General features: G+C 35.5%; 1 protein-coding gene across 2 annotated transcripts in view; it reads right to left on the bottom strand.

Moving 5' to 3' along the window:
• The window catches only part of heatr1 (HEAT repeat containing 1), a 77333-nt gene that overhangs the window by 14659 nt on the left and 45123 nt on the right, over positions 1 to 17551 (bottom strand). For both annotated transcript variants that reach the window (XM_056469176.1, XM_056469177.1), the window contains exons 28-38: positions 16958 to 17079; positions 16541 to 16669; positions 13933 to 14163; positions 10672 to 10801; positions 7422 to 7591; positions 7270 to 7322; positions 7058 to 7181; positions 5217 to 5357; positions 4784 to 5085; positions 1677 to 1827; positions 1421 to 1579 (exon numbers count right to left, since the gene is read on the bottom strand). In XM_056469176.1, the coding sequence (XP_056325151.1) occupies positions 1421 to 1579; positions 1677 to 1827; positions 4784 to 5085; positions 5217 to 5357; positions 7058 to 7181; positions 7270 to 7322; positions 7422 to 7591; positions 10672 to 10801; positions 13933 to 14163; positions 16541 to 16669; positions 16958 to 17079 (1712 nt within the window). The remainder of the gene's footprint in view (positions 1 to 1420; positions 1580 to 1676; positions 1828 to 4783; positions 5086 to 5216; positions 5358 to 7057; positions 7182 to 7269; positions 7323 to 7421; positions 7592 to 10671; positions 10802 to 13932; positions 14164 to 16540; positions 16670 to 16957; positions 17080 to 17551) is intronic.

Genomic DNA, 17551 nt, shown 5'->3' with positions numbered 1-17551 from the left:
GCATTTATAGCAAATAAACAAATATAAATATCCCACTCGCTCTCTGAGCCTAGTCTTGGTCACGTGCTCAACAGAAAGGGCTGCGATTGACGCTGGCGCTCTTCACAAATGAGTGACACTGATAAACGGCAGCGGCGATCACAGCTGATCCATGAAAGAAACAGTGGAGAAAACTCTGCAGACTCGCGCTCGTGTCTGTATCTAGAAGTATCGCTGTAACAGCCAAGGAGAGGAAAAGTCACGCCAGCAGGTCAAATGGGCCACAGTGAGAGAGAGAGAGAAATAGAGTTTACTTTCATTCTCTCAATCGCAGTGAAATAGGGGCTTCTGCTGTAAGTATCAGTGAAAGACTGTCCAGCAAACACACACCCAGGGAAATTGTGCAGTTTCTGCGTTTTAAGTAGTTGGAACGCTGTAAATACTTGCATTCGTCTCCCTCACCATAGTAAGCTACAGCAACATAGCGCATATGAGATAAATGACGTCAGTACATAATAACCGGTTATAATTATTACTGAACCGATACCGAATTGTCCGCTTCTTCATCGCGATGCACCGAATAAACAATTCATTTTGACACCCCTACTAACTAGTGTTTCTGCGGTTAAATAATGCAAAATCATCAAAAATGTTGTAGGAGCCAACGATTACACATTATCCCTTTCACAAGCAAACTTTAAATAATCCTACTGACCCTGTGAGTTTTTTTTTTGCGTGACCGTTATTTAGAATGTGTTGCTTTTAAATTTCCATGCTGATGTGTCAAGTTTATCAGGCGACACACCACAGCCCCATTATATATGTATTTTTAATTTTTTTCAACCTCAAATATTGCTAACTAAATTGTAAAATATCTGATGTTTCAATTCTCAAATATTTACAAGAACCTGTATTTTGTTCTTTAAACGTTCTAATAGTGACCGTATTATCTGATATATGACTGCAAATTACAGCTGCTGGATTTACAACATGATAATTGTTCAACTTTTTACTAAACATATCAAAGTGAATGGCTGTTTGAGGACGAAGAATACACATTTTATTTCACTTCACAGAGTACACATTTTAGTAACATAAACAGTCTATATCTAATGTAAATAAATATCTGACTATGTTCAAAAAGCACCTCCATAGACCTCATTGTGCATTTTACAAACCATAAATTGTGTGTTTTGCTAGTACTTAAGTGTATTAAAAATATCTGAAATCTAAAGTAAACACAATTTGCTTGAAAACACTGAAAATTTGTGATTTATTAAAAACGTGCATGCGGTTTTCTCTTGCTCTGCGCAAACCATCAGGGCACAGCAAATTCACACCAATTTCACACCAATCACACCATATGCGTCAAAGGGTTAATCATATTAAGATGTGTTTCTATTGCATTTTTTTGATACTTTGGTGATATATCTGGTCCTACCTGCTGAGCATCCACCATGCTGCAGTAGCATTTAGTGATAGTGGGAATGAGGACTCTGGGAGGAAGCTTTGTGGCGAGAGTGGAGCTGAGAGAGGCCAGGCGTACAGATAACTGAGGGCAGGATGTCAGTCGCCTGGCTAGCAGAGTTAAACGGGTGACCTAGAGAACCAGACGAGAAAGAAAATTTCAATTAGAACAGACACCAGTGGAATAAAATGCATTTCCAGAACATATGCTGCTCAAAGGTGGCACTGACCTGCGAGATGGTGTCCAGCAGGTAGGGGCTGATGAAGTGTGGCAGAGTCTCAGATGCCCGCTGTAGAGCTGTGACGGCACTTAGCAGGTAGATTTCATTGTTCAGCAGGTCCTTCCTTTCCTTCAGAGTGTCCAGCACAGCGGGCATCAGCCTAACACACAGCAATAGAAAAGTCTTTAAACGTATTCGCAAATTCAAACGTCTGGATAAATCAATTAAACCACTCAACTCTAGTATTTTATGCTGTTTGTCAGCTTTACACTTTTGTACTTAAATCCAACTATGTAAAGCTAAAGGCTGATTTATACTTCTGTGTCAAGCGCACATGTATGCTTTAGTGCAGCATTCGTGCGGTCGCATAGCCCTCGCTGATGCGCACCTCTCAAAAAATGTAGCTACACGGCGGAATGATGCATTGCGCAAGCGCTGTGATTTTGTCGGTTTGGCAGCTGTGACCAGTGTGGGCGTGACCGATATAGCCGCTCCAAACCTGTTGGAGCGAGTGTTTACAAGTGTCGAGTCCCGTGAAGTAGCTCTAGATGGAAATTGTTGTTTTGTGTTTACCTTATGATTAATGTTGTTGCACGCCGCTGTTTTCCGCCTCTAAATGAGCGACTTTTAGTTACTTGTACATTAAGGTAGCATTAAGAAAAGCCAAAACACCAGCGAGGAAACTCGATACAGAGGAACATAAAAACCTACTGCCAGCTAGTGTTTTAGAAGTGTTATTGCAGAGCAACACAAACAGCAAGCAGAAGTATAAATGCACGGCTACGCCCAAGGCAGGTGCTGTGGGTCACACCGATCACTCGATGCAGTAGTAAGTAGTATACGAAGTATAAATCAGCCTTAAGTCCAATGTATACTTGACTTTTGATGCTAACAAAGCATCAGTGTTACTAGTTACTGTAATTCCACTGAAAGATAAAAATTCCACTGAAAAATAAAAGGATTGCTTTTCATATCTAGGTCATTTACTTAGTTACTTACAATATACTTGCCTTAAATACTCTACATAAATCCAAACAGTATGTCACATTTTATTTTCCAGAATAATTCTATTTCACAACTAAAAAAGAACATTCACATCTATTATAAAGACAAGTGGAGTGTCCTTTTAAGAAAAAGCTAAATAAGCCCTGCAAATGACGAAATATACAAACATTTAATAGTATTTAATCATTTGTTTATTTAATTTACTAGGTTAGACCTAATAAAACATTCTCAGTAAATTATTATTTTTTACTGTCATAGTATTACTTACGATTATTAAAAAAATGAACAGATTCCCAACAAACATGGAAGATCCAGAAAAACGTAAAAAATATCAAATTAACTCGTCTAACTTTAAATGTATTATCTTTCTATTCCTAAAGATATTCGATGACAAAACTCTTATTTTAATCGATACAAGCGTTTATTAAAAGTTTTGTTCAAATGCACCAACATTATTGGGTTCACTGAAAATGGATAAAAATATACATTTTCAAAAGAGGGTGTACTCGTTTTTGCATATTTATGTATTATATATATATATATATATATATATATATATATATATATATATATATATATATATATATATATATATATATATATATAAATAAATGTTACATGTTTGGCCTGAGATTGTTGCACTTCATAACAATGATTCATTTTGCAAAGCAATCAATTCAACAGAAAATATTTACAATAATTAAAATGGTTTTGAACACATTACTTTTTACTATCACTACACCGGCCACTTTATAAGGTACACATGTCCAACTGCTCGTTAACGCAAATTTCTAATCAGCCAATCGCGTGGCATGCATTTAGGCATGTAGACATGGTCAAGACAATCTGCTGCAGTTCAAACTGAGCATCAGAATGGGAAAGAATCGTGTTTTAATTGACTTTAAACGTGGCATGGTTGTTGGTGCCAGACAGGCTTGTCTGAGTATTTCAGAAACTGCTGATCTACTTTGATTTTCACGCACAACCATCTCTAGGGTTTACAAAGAATGGTCCGGAAAGAGAAAATATCCAGTGAGCGGCAGTTCTGTGGGCGCAAATTCATTGTTGATCCCAAAATTCAGAGGAGAATGGCCAGACTGGTTCGAGCTGATAGAAAGACAACAGTAACTCAAATAACCAATCGTTACAACTGAGGTATGCAGAAGAGCATCTCCGAATGCACAACACTTTGAAGCTTGAGACAGAAGGGCTACAGCAGCAGAAAACCACACCGGGTGTCACTCCTGTCAGCTCAGTACAGGAAACTGAGACTATAATTCGCACAGGCTCACCAAAATTGAACAATAGAAGATTACAAAAACGTTGCCGGGTCTGATGAGTCTCAATTTCTGCTGTGACATTTGGATGGTAGGGTCAAAATTTGGCGTCAACAACATGAAAGCTTGGATCTATCCTGCCTTGCATCAATGGTTCAGGCTGGTGGTGGTGGTGAAAGGGTGTGGGGGATATTTACTTGGCACACTTTGGGCCTATTAGTACCAATTGAGCATCGCGTCAATGCCACAGCCTACCGGAGTATTCTTGCTGACCATGTCAATACCTTTATGACCCCAGTGTACCCATCTTCTGATGGCTACTTCCAGAAGGATAACGCACCATGGCAAAACGAGAATCATCTCAGACTGGTTTCTTGAGCATGACAATGACTTCACTATACTCAAACGGCCTCCATAGTCACCAGATCCCCAATTGAGCACCTTTGAGATGTGGTGGAATGGGAGATTCGCATAATGAATGTGCAGCCGACAAATCTGCAGCAACTGTGTGATGCTATCATGTCAATATGGACCAAAATCTCTGAGGAATATTTCCAGTACCTTCTTGAATCTATGCCACGAAGGATTACGGCAGTTCTGAAAGCAAAAGGGGGTCCAACCCGGTACTAATAAGGTGTACCTAATAAAGTGGCTAATGAGTGTATATGTCTCCTCATACAAATGTTCAGTATAAAAATCTGTTATTGTTTGTTTATTGTTGTGACTGGGTTAACATTGCCACCTTGTGGACATTAAAACTCTACGTTTACATCACCAGTAATAAACACAAATCCTAGTATTTCCTTTAAAACCTTACTTTGAGCTCTACAGTACCTGTGTAACTGTGGTATAGCGAGCGCTTTCAGAGTGCTGGTAACTTCCGCTACACACAGCAGAGCACTTCCCATGACATTCTTCTCCTCGTCTTTATCAGCAACCAGCTCCACCGCTTTATTCAGCACTGGTACAAACTCCTCCTTGTGATCAGAGCCAAAATTTCGGCACAGAAGCTTGAGGCTGTAAAGGGCCGTCTGTCGATTGATAGCCAGCTCTTCTTCTTCCTGAGCCGTGACCTGACCATGACTGCGACCCACGATGCTCAGAAGAGTGCCAATGAGCTCCAGAAGTGCATTGATCTGTCAAAGAAATACGATTATGTGATGAATATTTAAAAGTGTGTATTAATAAAGAACAGGCAGTCACTGCATATTAGCAATAAAATATTGCAAAAAAAAAACAAACGTTTGCACAATGAGTTTTTTTTCACCTGTTCTTTCAGCCACTTCGTCCTCTGTTGTAGTTTGTTATTGAGTAACTCCATGGCCTTCCTTCTAACTGATGCTAACTGATTACCCATCAAGCCTCTCATTACCGTAATGAAGGTATCCATTGGTAGAAGGGCATTAACCTAAAAACATTTACATAATTCATTAAGAAACAGGACATGGTTCATTTCAGAATAGAAAAAGTATCATGTAGGTTTAACCTCTTAAGTGTTTTTTACACGCATATTTTATTTCTCTTTGCTGTTTGGGCTTATTGGAACCTAATTAGAAAGCAAACCCAGGTATCATCTTTTGATATGATGTACTTTTAGAGAAAAATAATGTCCATATATGTGGACTTGTGGCCCGAATTTACAAAAAACCCTTTTTCCTGACTGTTTTAATGCATTAATAACACATACATATTTTTTGAACATGTTTTGACTATCAGAGAGTAAAAACAAATTTGTTTCCTATTGTGGACAGCTAAAAATAGTGTTTGGGACATTTCATTTGCTGCAAAACAGTTCCAGGATGACCTGTCTGTCTGTAATAAAATATAAAACATTCAAAGTATTATAAATAGCCACTTAAGAGCATAAATGTGCTGTCCACATATGTAGCTACTAAGCCCTAGGAGGTTAAGTATAATCTGAAATATATTGGGAAATAATGACACTGCAACATTTGCACATTTATGCATCTTATCATATCCCTCAGCTCTGACTGTGATTTTTCTAGAGTGTAAGGATGTCAATAAACCTAATAAAACAACAATTAATTTCAGCCTGTGTTTTCATATATGTTGAAGCTTCAAAATACTCTTTAATATAACTCGAAATGCATTTCTATATGCATTTGTTTATATGGTCTTTTTTTCACCAAGAAGGTCCATACAGATTCCAAAGGCAGATACTGATTAGCCTGGTTAATATGTGGACTTTGCGGGTTTTACGAGGTGGTCACATCCCAATATGTGCACATCTCCATTGGAAATAATGTACTTGCGTGCAGAAAAGACGCAATAAGCCCTATGTCAACGGCTTGCTGCTTTAGTTAATCCAATGTGCGTGCGTATTGGCATAACTTTGTTTAGTTACAGCGGCTTTTTTTTTTCGTGCAACAAAAATGCTTAATGTCAGGTGACTCACTCTCTGCGTAGCCTTTAACTGCAGCTTGTGCTGTATTGAACAGATGCACATCACTTCATAACTATAGTGACGGTTTTTCGACTAAACAAAATTTATTTTTGATGTCTTGGTCACACTATTTGGAGGGTCGGAACAAATTGCCTCAGGGACCGGGTTCAGCCTGTGGGCCGCCAATTGATCAGCCCTGCCATAGAGAATTATTGTCTTTAAATTATTTCATTTTCAAGTATATGTGAATTACTTTTAATTTAACATCAACACTTAAACGCTCCATATTACAATACAATACAATCACATAATAGCAAGGCTCTCCCACATTTTTAGCTATTAATGCTGCCCTTATTTACATTTTTGGTTTTAAGATTGCAGAAGGATGGTTTGACTAGAAAAGATCTGTTTTTTTACCATCATACTGATAGCTTTTTAGTCATTTGGCAGAACTACAGTTCGAACCACAGTAGTTAAACCCCATTCTTACAGTGTAATTATAATTTAGTCTATATTTCATCCGCACAAACAAAATAGTTTACTTTGGCGACTTAGATTTGGCTCAGTCACTCCTCCTAGCTAAAATAAACCGCTCCACCATTTCAACTGAAAACATTTAAGAAGGCATCTACTCAATTGGTAAAAACAAATAAAGTATTTGACAAATGAAGTATGATTATTTATCACAATAAAGTTCTTCCTACCTTGTCCAGGGTGTCATAGGACTTGCTTAGCAGGGCTCTCCAGAACTTAGCTGTTGGTTTGTCTGCGTTATCCTCAACACATCGAGCAACTGCCTGAATGTAGCGCAGAACCTCCACCAACAAACTAACAAGTAAACATAAAAAAAAAAAACTTAATGCCCACTACCAACACAACAACCAATAACCAATATTGTAGTCAGGCTTCAACTCACTCTTGCTGAAGAGCCTGTAAGGTACTTTCAGTAATGTCCTCACAGTCAGCCACCTGCAGTCAAACAATTACACATTTAAAACGTCTAATCGAAACATCCTGTGGCCATTTAGATACTGGCAATAAACTAACTGCTTTAGAGACTAAACCTACCTTCCCAACGAATCCATCAGAGGCCAGCAGCTGAGCCATGAAGGAGATGGAGATGAATTTAAAATGGCGGAGGTCTTTGCCACTGTGAGTCTCCACACTGAATATCAGATCAGAGACTGTTTCTTCTTTCCTCACAGCACTTCTTCCACGGGGTTTCTTTTTCTCTGGTGCTGTGCAGAAAAGAAATCATACATAACTTCTCTCGGATTTTCTTTTAGTATGACATCATAAATCTAATTCTATGAATCGAGATTGTTTATTGATTTGAGTCAATTCAGAGTCAGCTAGTTTTGTTTTTTTGATTTTGTACACGTCTGTTTTTTGTAGGGAAACACTAAATATCTCTTAACTAAAGCTGTAAATGATTATTTGTACATGACCATCATTTAAAACTATTACAATTGATTGATTAAATGTTGCGACGCAGTGGCGCAGTAGGTAGTGCTGTCGCCTCACAGCAAGAAGGTCGCTGGTTCGAGCCTCGGCTGGGTTTCTGTGTGGAGTTTGCATGTTCTCCCTGTGTTCCCATGGGTTTCCTCTGGGTGCAAAGACATGTGGTACAGGTAAATTGGGTAGGCTAAATTGTCTGTAGTGTAAGAGTGTGAATGAGTGTGGATGGATGTTTCCCAGAGATGGGTTGCGGCTGGAAGGGCATTCGCTGCGTAAAACATGTGCTGGATAAGTTGGCAGTTCATTCCGCTGTGGTGACCCCGGATTAATAAAGGGACTAAGCCGAAAAGAAAATGAATGAATGAATAAATGAATGATTAAATGTTTAAAATAAAAATTTTCATCTCAGCTTTTTAATGATCCAACACCTTTCTACCCCAATTTGTTGTTGTAATTTATACAGATTTACTCATTTATGCATTAAATAAAATAATGATTTTAGGGTTAAGTTCAAATATAATGAATATGCAAGAAAATGCTGATTTTTGACAACACATTTACAAGATAGATTTCATTTCTTGGCTAAGTTGACACTGAATGGCTTTTCAAATGCAACTTTAAGTTACATTGTTTATAACCTGTTTTAATGGTGTTTTTCCCATAGTATTTTCTCCCTAAGAAAGAAACCAAATTTGAAAGCTGAAGCTGTTACTTAAACGTGCAGTAGGTGATTGTCTTCAAAAACATTTTTTGTTGTGCTGTCTCTTCACAGTCTAATAGTAATGATTAAAGTAAACGATTTAAATATATTTATATGTATGTTTTATATTCTGGGTAAGGCATAAGACAAAAAAATGTTCGTCCAATTAAAATGTGTCGGACCGACAATTCCCATAATTCTAAGTAGCCCAAACTGTCTGTCAACAAATGTAGATTTGTACATCTGCGCACCACATTAACGCAGATCCGCCATTTACATTACGTGCACAAGAGAGCGACAGTGGTAAAAACAAATGCTTAAACAACACGTTTTAAAATCATGAATCAATATTGGACTTACTTTTGCAATGTGGAGGACGGATGACACTATGGCTGAAGTATTTCTTTTAGACAGGTAGTGTTATGTTTTAAATGTATTTTATGTGACTATTTTCAATTTCACAAGGAACATTTTACAGCATCGATATTGTAGATTTTTACTTAGTTTAACAACAAAACATCAGTAAATAGTGCTATTCTGTCTAGCCTGCTTTACTGAGGTGAAGTTGGTTTTATATTCACATTGGTTCATTTTTGAACAATGACAACCTGTGACGCGCTCCCTATATTGTTTACCATGCTACGTTGAATATTCGGTCTGAAATAGCATGCAAGTATGGCTTAGTAATACGTGTAATTCCTGCAGCCCACCGGCCAACCACTAAGCAAACAGCAGTTGCTTTAGGACGAAGTGCGCAAGAGAGTGAAATATTGCATGAAGTATTGCCTAATGATGAAATATTACACATTATGACAAGTTTTGCTTGCTACACAACTGAAAATGTGCTACATATAATACAGTTTTTCATTCAGTATTTTAGTATTATAAAGTACTGTAAAGTGACATGATCTAGTGGGTTGTCTACTGTCATCTTTAAGGTGCGCATTCGTGATTTCAGGAGGTGTGGCTTTGGACGGCAGGAAAGGGTTTGTGTCTTCAAAGCTATTATGCTAACGGATAGCCTTTTGGCAGATCACCTAATGCACCATTTATGCTTAAATTATTATTATTAGAAGGCAGTTGTTAAGCAAAGTTTTGTTTATGTATTAACAGACAAAATAATAATCTAAACTATCTTCGGTATATATAAAATATAGAAAATATCTATTTTCAGTGTTAAAGTGATAGTTCACCCCCAAAAATGAAAATAAGTCACCATTTACTTGTACATAAGTGGTTATAAAATTTTATTTTAATTTTATTTTTAATATATATATAAATATATAAATAAATAAATATATATATAAATAAATATATATATAAATAAATATATATAAATAATATATATATATTTTTTTTAATGTTGAATCCAAAACAAGATATTCTGAAGAAAGTTGAAAAAAGCAGCCGCTAACATCAATAGCAGGAAATAAAGACTATGAAAGTCAATGGCTGCTGCTTTCCAACATTCTTCAATGTATCTTATTTTGAGGTAACAAGAACACAAGTGAAGGGTGAGTAAATATAAATATTTTTTAAGACTCGATCCATCAAGTTCATCAAGATGTAGATCGCTTAAAATCAAGAAACCAATTACATCAATACAGCCCTATACGTACACAACATAATTTTTTCCATAATGTCATATTTCACAACATTCGGCAAGAAATATGTAGATTCTGTGAGTTTAAAAAAGGTCTCTACATGACTTTTGCCAAACTGTGGTTTACACAATAAAGAGATAAAAATGTTTAAGATTTACTGACCATCAGTTGGTTCCATCCTTTATGATTCTCTTTTTTGCTGAAGAAAGCTAAACCAGAGACTTCCATAAAAAAACAAGTACTAAGTCAAGGGTTACAGGTTTCTAGCTTTCCTCAGTATATCTTCTTTGGTGTTCAACAAAAGATAATCAAACAGGTTTGTGACAAATGAAGGATGAGTAAATGATGACAACTTTCAGTTTTGGGTGAACTATGCCTTTAATGACTATCTTACACCTATTCTTTTATTTCAGAAAACACAGATTCATCCAGTGGAGTTGTAAGCATCACCAACATGGTGGCTTCATGTCTTTTTGAGCTATCATTCGACTTGCATTATGATATTTGTTTTAAATTTTGAATTTATCTTGAATGAACTGAAGTGGGCAGTTCTTACCTTCTTCTCTATCTTGTGGCAGAGTCATGAGATACTGCAGGATTTTGATGAGGGACGTCAGCTGCTCCTTAACCTCAAACTCACAGCATACCAAAATCCAGAAGTCCTGATCTCTCTCCACAACAGCCTCCTGCACAACACAACATGCAATCGTCGCTATGAATGCTAAACACAACTGGTTCACAAATGGAGATAAATGCCTTTTTTGGTTTAAATAAAGTTAAAAACAACCATGAAAAGTTGCTTACTTGACTCACTTTAAGATAAATGTCAAACACAGGGATATTTCCCTGACTTTTACTGAATAAAAAGATGAATTTCCATCACCTATAATGAACAGCAAAACATTATGCTGTTTTTAAAATGGTCTTGAATATCATTTTGTAGGACTCCAATAGCCACTATGAGAACAAAAATCGATAATTCACCTCAGAATTTGTAAAAAAAATAAAACCAATCTGAGGTAGTCAATTTGTACATGGCTATGCACTTCATAGCCAAGTAAAAAGTGACTACCTAAGATTTGTTTTCCATATTTTCCTCTTCCATATTTGATATGTTGACATTAGTTTTACAAACTTCAAATCTTGTTTTTCTGTCATCTACTTCTTAACACCCAGTCATCGAAGCAGTGGCGGATCTAGTTTAAACGGCACCCTGGGTGAAACCACCTCAAACATATCGCCTTCCCATACCCCAAGAAATAAAGACACTGTGTGGTTGAATTTATATATATTTAAATATATATTTTAAATATACACATTTAAAATAATTATTATAAATACATTTAAATATATTTATTTTCAATAAATATAACAATTTGTTTATTATTATTTTACAATTATTACTCTAAATAAATAACATAAATCAATCCTAAATGGAACTGAAAAACAACGTAAAGACAACTGGAGTAATGTTTTAAGACTTTTGCATGAATATTAATTACGACAGTAAAATATATGTTTTATAGAACTATCTGTTGTCTTACGCCCCATTCACACGGGGCTTCAGCGTCAACGCTTGACAGACGGCGTGTCTTAAGTTGGAGCAGACGCGATAGTCATAGCTGCATCAGCCAATGAAATTAGTCAGCAATAGGCCACTGCCTGAGCTGGTATATTTGCATACAGCGATCTGATTGGCTGACGCTTCCATCGGCGCTTGACAAGTTGAGCAAGTCCCAACTTCTGCAGTGAGCAACGCCTCTGAAGCGGCGTCGACGGATCCACAATGCAGTTCGGCAACGCCTGACGTCACCCATTTAAAGTAAATGGGAAGCGTTGAAGCTGACGCCTCGTGTGAATGGGGCGTTGGACCCGAGAATTAATGTTATGAAGTCTTAGTTACCTCCCTGACTCATTATTCCTTCTTTCTGCTTCATAGCCATGCTTAGTCAAAGTAACATCATCATCATTATCATATGATATAAACTTTAGTTTTCTTGACTTGCATGTAGATGCATATCGGCGTGCATGTACAATAAACAACCGGGATCAAAATCAGTGCGGAATGGCTTTTTTCGCACATGCATCAATTTGTTTTTACCAGCGTTGTTTCAGTTGAACATAAAGAATAACAAACTTGCTCATGAAAGACGCCAAATGTGAATAGCCCCTAACATCTTTATTATGGGATAACTACTCTAAATTAATACACTTGCAAAAAGTAAATCTTATCTCAAAGCTTTTACTGGGGCACTTTTTTTGCACCATCTCCCCATGCCGCCCCCAGCAAGATGCCGCCCTGGGTGATCGCCCATACTGCCCATGCCTAAATCTGTCACTGCTTCGAAATGGTCTTATCCTGACATGCTGACCTTCGCAAAGCGAATGCCAATAATCCTAGGGTGTTAAGTTTGTCATTTCTAATGGAGAAGTGCAACTTTTAGGATGCACACATGGGAGCGATGTGCACATGGTGTGCAAGTGGTGAATATGTGACAAGCGCGCACTTCCAGGTACACCTAGTTAAAAAAACATCTGAAATTTTTAGATTGCCACGAGCGCGCTCATGTAAGCAGAACTAACCAATCTGCTTCACACTTTGTATACAATCTACACATTTCAGTAATAACGGACAAACACTGCAGCACTTTTTACTTTTCTCCATAAACTTGCATTAGCAACTGCAGCAACGGTTTGTTCATTTGTCAGCTACTGAGAAAACAATTCACTGACACCTAGTTACAAGAGACACCAGGGGAGTATGAGCGCAAAGCGCATATAAAATGGTGAAGGAAACCAAACGCTTGCCACTTCAGGTCAAAATAACAACATGAGAAAATGATTGCCAGTAAGGAAACTGTAAACAAAAAAGGTTGTAAGGATGTCGCCAGAGTGGCTTTTTGGTTTCTTTTCTTGTGCATCCCAGCCACTAACTCCCCATCTGAAAAGAATTTTTGATCATAGGGGGTAATATTACAAATTGTGAAATTCACTATAAGTCTGACTATGTTACAATATGTATTTGAATAATGATGGTTGGTTCCTTTACTTGAAAGCTCAGGTTTGATTATCATAATTTGTTTTGTGGTTTACTGTATCATTATTATTCACACCTTACAGATGTTGATCTACCTTAAAGTTTGATTTGATTTACACTTTACCATTACACAAACTTTGTAACATTTTATTTATCAAGTTTAAGAGTCTCTTTAACACTTATGTTTATTTATTATAAAGAGATCAGATATTTTGTTTCAATATTTTTGTTTTTGACTATTAAAACTGTTTGCCTTAGTAATGTTGGTAAATTAATATAAAGTGGTTAAATAAAAAAATCATAATTTTCCTAAATGTATTGTTAAAAAATATTTAATTATCAAAACCCGAATGATATGAAACCTGATATTATGATTCTTTTTTACAATATCGCCCAGCCCTACATCAAATGATAGAATCTAAACCACCTTAAGAACGATACATATTTTAAAGTGTTTATTGCTATTTGCATTTTTATGCTGTTTTATAATGACAATAATATCGCTTATTGCAACAATTTCTGTCACAATATACTGCACAACCAAAAATGACTTATGACAGGCCAAACAGTCTGGTGACTGCATTTGAATTACACAATTGATGAGCATGGAATGAATAAAATTAAGTTAAACCATAAGCCTTTTGTGATTAAAAAATGTTTTAGAAAAAAATAAAATTTAAAGCGACAAACAAAAATCCATGATATTCACAGACTTTCAATGTCTGTAATGAAAACTCCATATTCTATAAGTTTCATGACCCATGAGATCCCCATGTGTACCTTTTCAGCCCCTGTCGCACCAGCAGATGTTTGTGTGACATGCTGTTTGAACAGGAGAAGCATCAGCACCCAGAGGAAGCGAGACGGGCCCAATGTGCTCGTCAGCTGGCTGAGGATAGGTAACCGTCTGTGCTCGGGCACATGAGGAAGAGCATCAACAAACACATGTATGATCTGCGCTACCACGGTCTCCATATGACCCTCGGACTGAGAACTTCCTCCCTCGTGGGCCTGTGGAGAAACATAATCGATTGGAGGTTTTAAAAATTAAAAATCACATTTCCTGTTGCATTATGGAAAAACTACACTTTAAGAAAACAATGCAAAGTAAAAGTGTTGTTCCGTGTCTAAAACTCCCCACCACTATAAAATAACATAAGTGTTTTTAAACCATAGTATAGTAAAGTACTTGAATTTATCTGTTGTGGTAATTCTACAGTTGGTGTGGACACACAACTACAGTATTATAAACACTCAATACCATGATAAAGTTTAAAGGAACATGCCACTTTTTTTTCAGTAAGACTCATTTTACAAGTCCCCTAGAGTTAAGCAGTTGGGTTTTACCATTTTTTAATTCATTCAGCTGATCTCCGGGACCAACGGAAAAGGAACGTTGCTATTTTCAAGGTTAATGTCAAAGAATTATACTCTCATTCCAGTGTAATAATCAAAAATACTTCAATACTTCAAAAATTTCCTTGGTCTGCTAAACGTTTGAAAAATATTTAAAAAATAATAAAACAAATTCACAGGAGGGCTAATAATTTTTAACTATTAATTTCTAACTAACTATTAACTATAATTAACTATTAATTTTAACTAATAATTTCTAATCTATCTATCTATCTATCTATCTATCTATCTATCTATCTATCTATCTATCTATCTATAAAAACAAATATTATTATATAATATAATATAATATAATAATATATATATATATATATATATATATATATATATATATATATATATATATATATAGATAGATAGATAGATAGATAGATAGATAGATAGATAGATAGATAGATAGATAGATAGATAGATAGATAGATAGATAGATAGATAGATAGATAGACAGACAGACAAAGTAAATTGTTTATATATGAAAAAGCTGCAAATAAATTAGGAAACTTAGAAATTTTCTTGACTGTATAACTTGAACATTCTAATTAAAGAGCAGCGAATGAATCTCTTTTAGATTTTTCATTTGATTACATTAAATAACAGAGGTGTGACTTTAAAAATGCACAGATTTATAATGAAAGCATTGAGATTGCTTTCCTAACTTTTTATGCTCATTTAAGACTAAATTTGTTGCGTTTAAAAGAAAAATCCACAAAAATCGTCATGTTTAGATGTTGTTATTATTATTATTATTATTATTATGATGTGTATATGTCTGTTCAAACACGCATTCAAAACCCAGAGTGTCCACTTTCGCTCCACTTCAACTCGTGTGTACAGAATCCGTTTGGGAAAAAGTGTCTATTTATCACTATGGATCACTTCAGACAGTCACACTCTGCTACATAAACTGGCTGTTTTTGAGGACTGCAAAGGAGCGGCAACGGCAAAATATTTTGAGAAGTTAGAAAGATCTTTTCAAAAAGAAGTAGAGATTGATGTTTTTTGTGAAAGTCTCTGACTGGTGCAAATTTCTAAACTGCAACATAGATACTGTAGGACTACTTGTTTTAATTTTTTAAAATTAATTTACAAACCCCACAGCCATTACCCAGAATAGAACAAATAATATTTTTATAGCATACTAGATACTGTAGGATTTCTGCTCAAATTCATCAGTCAAACAATAAAACATACATAAGTTCAATTACTGCAAACCGAAGAGTTTAACAAAATTGTGTATAGAGTAAGCAGTCATTGCTAAAAATAATTTACCCTATGGGAAAAAAAGTTTTACTTTCAGAACCCAACTTTTGGATACAGTTGAAGTCAGAATTATTAGCCCTCCTAAATTATTAGCCACCTGTTTATTTCTTTTTAACGGAGAGAGGATTTATTCAACACATTTCTAAACATAATAACTTTAATAACTAAACTTAAAAAAAATTTCAAGACACTTCTATACAACTTAAAGTGACATTTAAAGGCTTAACTAGGTTAATTAGGTTAACTAGGCAGGTTAGGGTAATTAGGAAAGTTACTGTATAACAATGGCTTGTTCTATAGAATATCGAAAACAAATATAGCTTAAAGGGGCTAATAATTTTGACCTTAAAATGTGTTTTAAAATATTAAAAACTGCTTTTATTCTAGCTGAAATAAAACACATAAGTAAATATATTCTCTATAAGTAAATAAATTTCTTCTCCAAAAGAGAAAATATTATCAGGCATACTGTGAAAATTTCCTTGCTCTGTTAAACATCATTTGGGAAATATTTAAAAAAGAAAAAAAAATTAAAGGCAGGGCTAATAATTCTGACTTCAACTGTATGCGAATAAATATTGTACTACTCCACAGTAGAGTTAAAGTTAGTTATAGTAGTGGTTATAACCATCTTATGTAATAAAGACATTCAAAAATTCCCAAATATTTTAATTTCTATACAAAAGACACTTTTTAAAAAAATGTAACAAACCTTTATCAGAGCAGGGATGACTGCCTGAACTGTCTTGTTGATGACCTGGAAGCTGTAAGTATCATCCAAGCGCATGATGTTGGCTCCCATGAAAGTAAAGATGGGCATGATGTTGTGAAGAACCTTCTCCTGAATGCAGAAATAAAGATTACGACAACTGCATCTAAATATATGTGTTTGCCTGCTGCAAGATCTTTTCCAGTGTCAATATTAGCCTCAATTTCCGATATTTGGGAGTAACAATAACTCAGAAATATATTGATCTTTACACAAATTGGTTTTAATATTAACTAGCTAATTGGAAAACTCTCCCACTTTCTCTTGCAGGCAGAATAAATAGAATACAATTTTATATTCCTCCTTAATTTCCTAAAGTATTCCAATTTTCATTTACTGTGAATTAATGACTGTACTTACAGGGAAGATGCCGGCCAAAGCCCCAAGTAGAAGCAGAGCATGATGGTGAGTTTGGGGCATTTCTGACACCCTGACACACTGAACGACCAGCTCCATATTAAACTTATCCTCCTCCAGCACATCTACACACACACAAATGCAGCATGTCTTAAAAGTTTATTGACCTAAAGAAACTCAACAGAAAGCTTACAGTTGCATTTGAGGGCAAAATTTTGTGACATTTTATAACTATTTTATGTGCTAATTTAAGTCCTGTTTAACAAAGATATATTGCCTCAATTTTAAAAATAACAGTTTTGATAACAATTTTTAATAACTAATTTCTTTTTGACGATACAAAACTTTTTTTTTTGTTATTTTGCAGGATACTAGTACTTAGTTTAAGTGCAATTTAAAGGCTTAATTACATTTACCGGCCATTTTATTAGGTACACATAACTCTTACACCAGAGATGAGGTATCGAGACAGTGGTTTTTGTATTTATGTAGAAAATACATTTTCAAATTGTAATTCTTAACTTTTTTTCATATGTAAAGATATTTGTGTATTGCTGTACAACCTGTGTGTATTAAAGATTCAAGAAACCCTTGAGT

Source organism: Danio aesculapii, chromosome 12, assembly GCF_903798145.1.
Source record: "Danio aesculapii chromosome 12, fDanAes4.1, whole genome shotgun sequence".
In the NCBI taxonomy this organism is placed as follows: Eukaryota; Metazoa; Chordata; class Actinopteri; order Cypriniformes; family Danionidae; genus Danio; species Danio aesculapii.
Note: the sequence above shows the minus strand (reverse complement) of the source record. Positions and strands in the feature narration are given on the sequence as shown.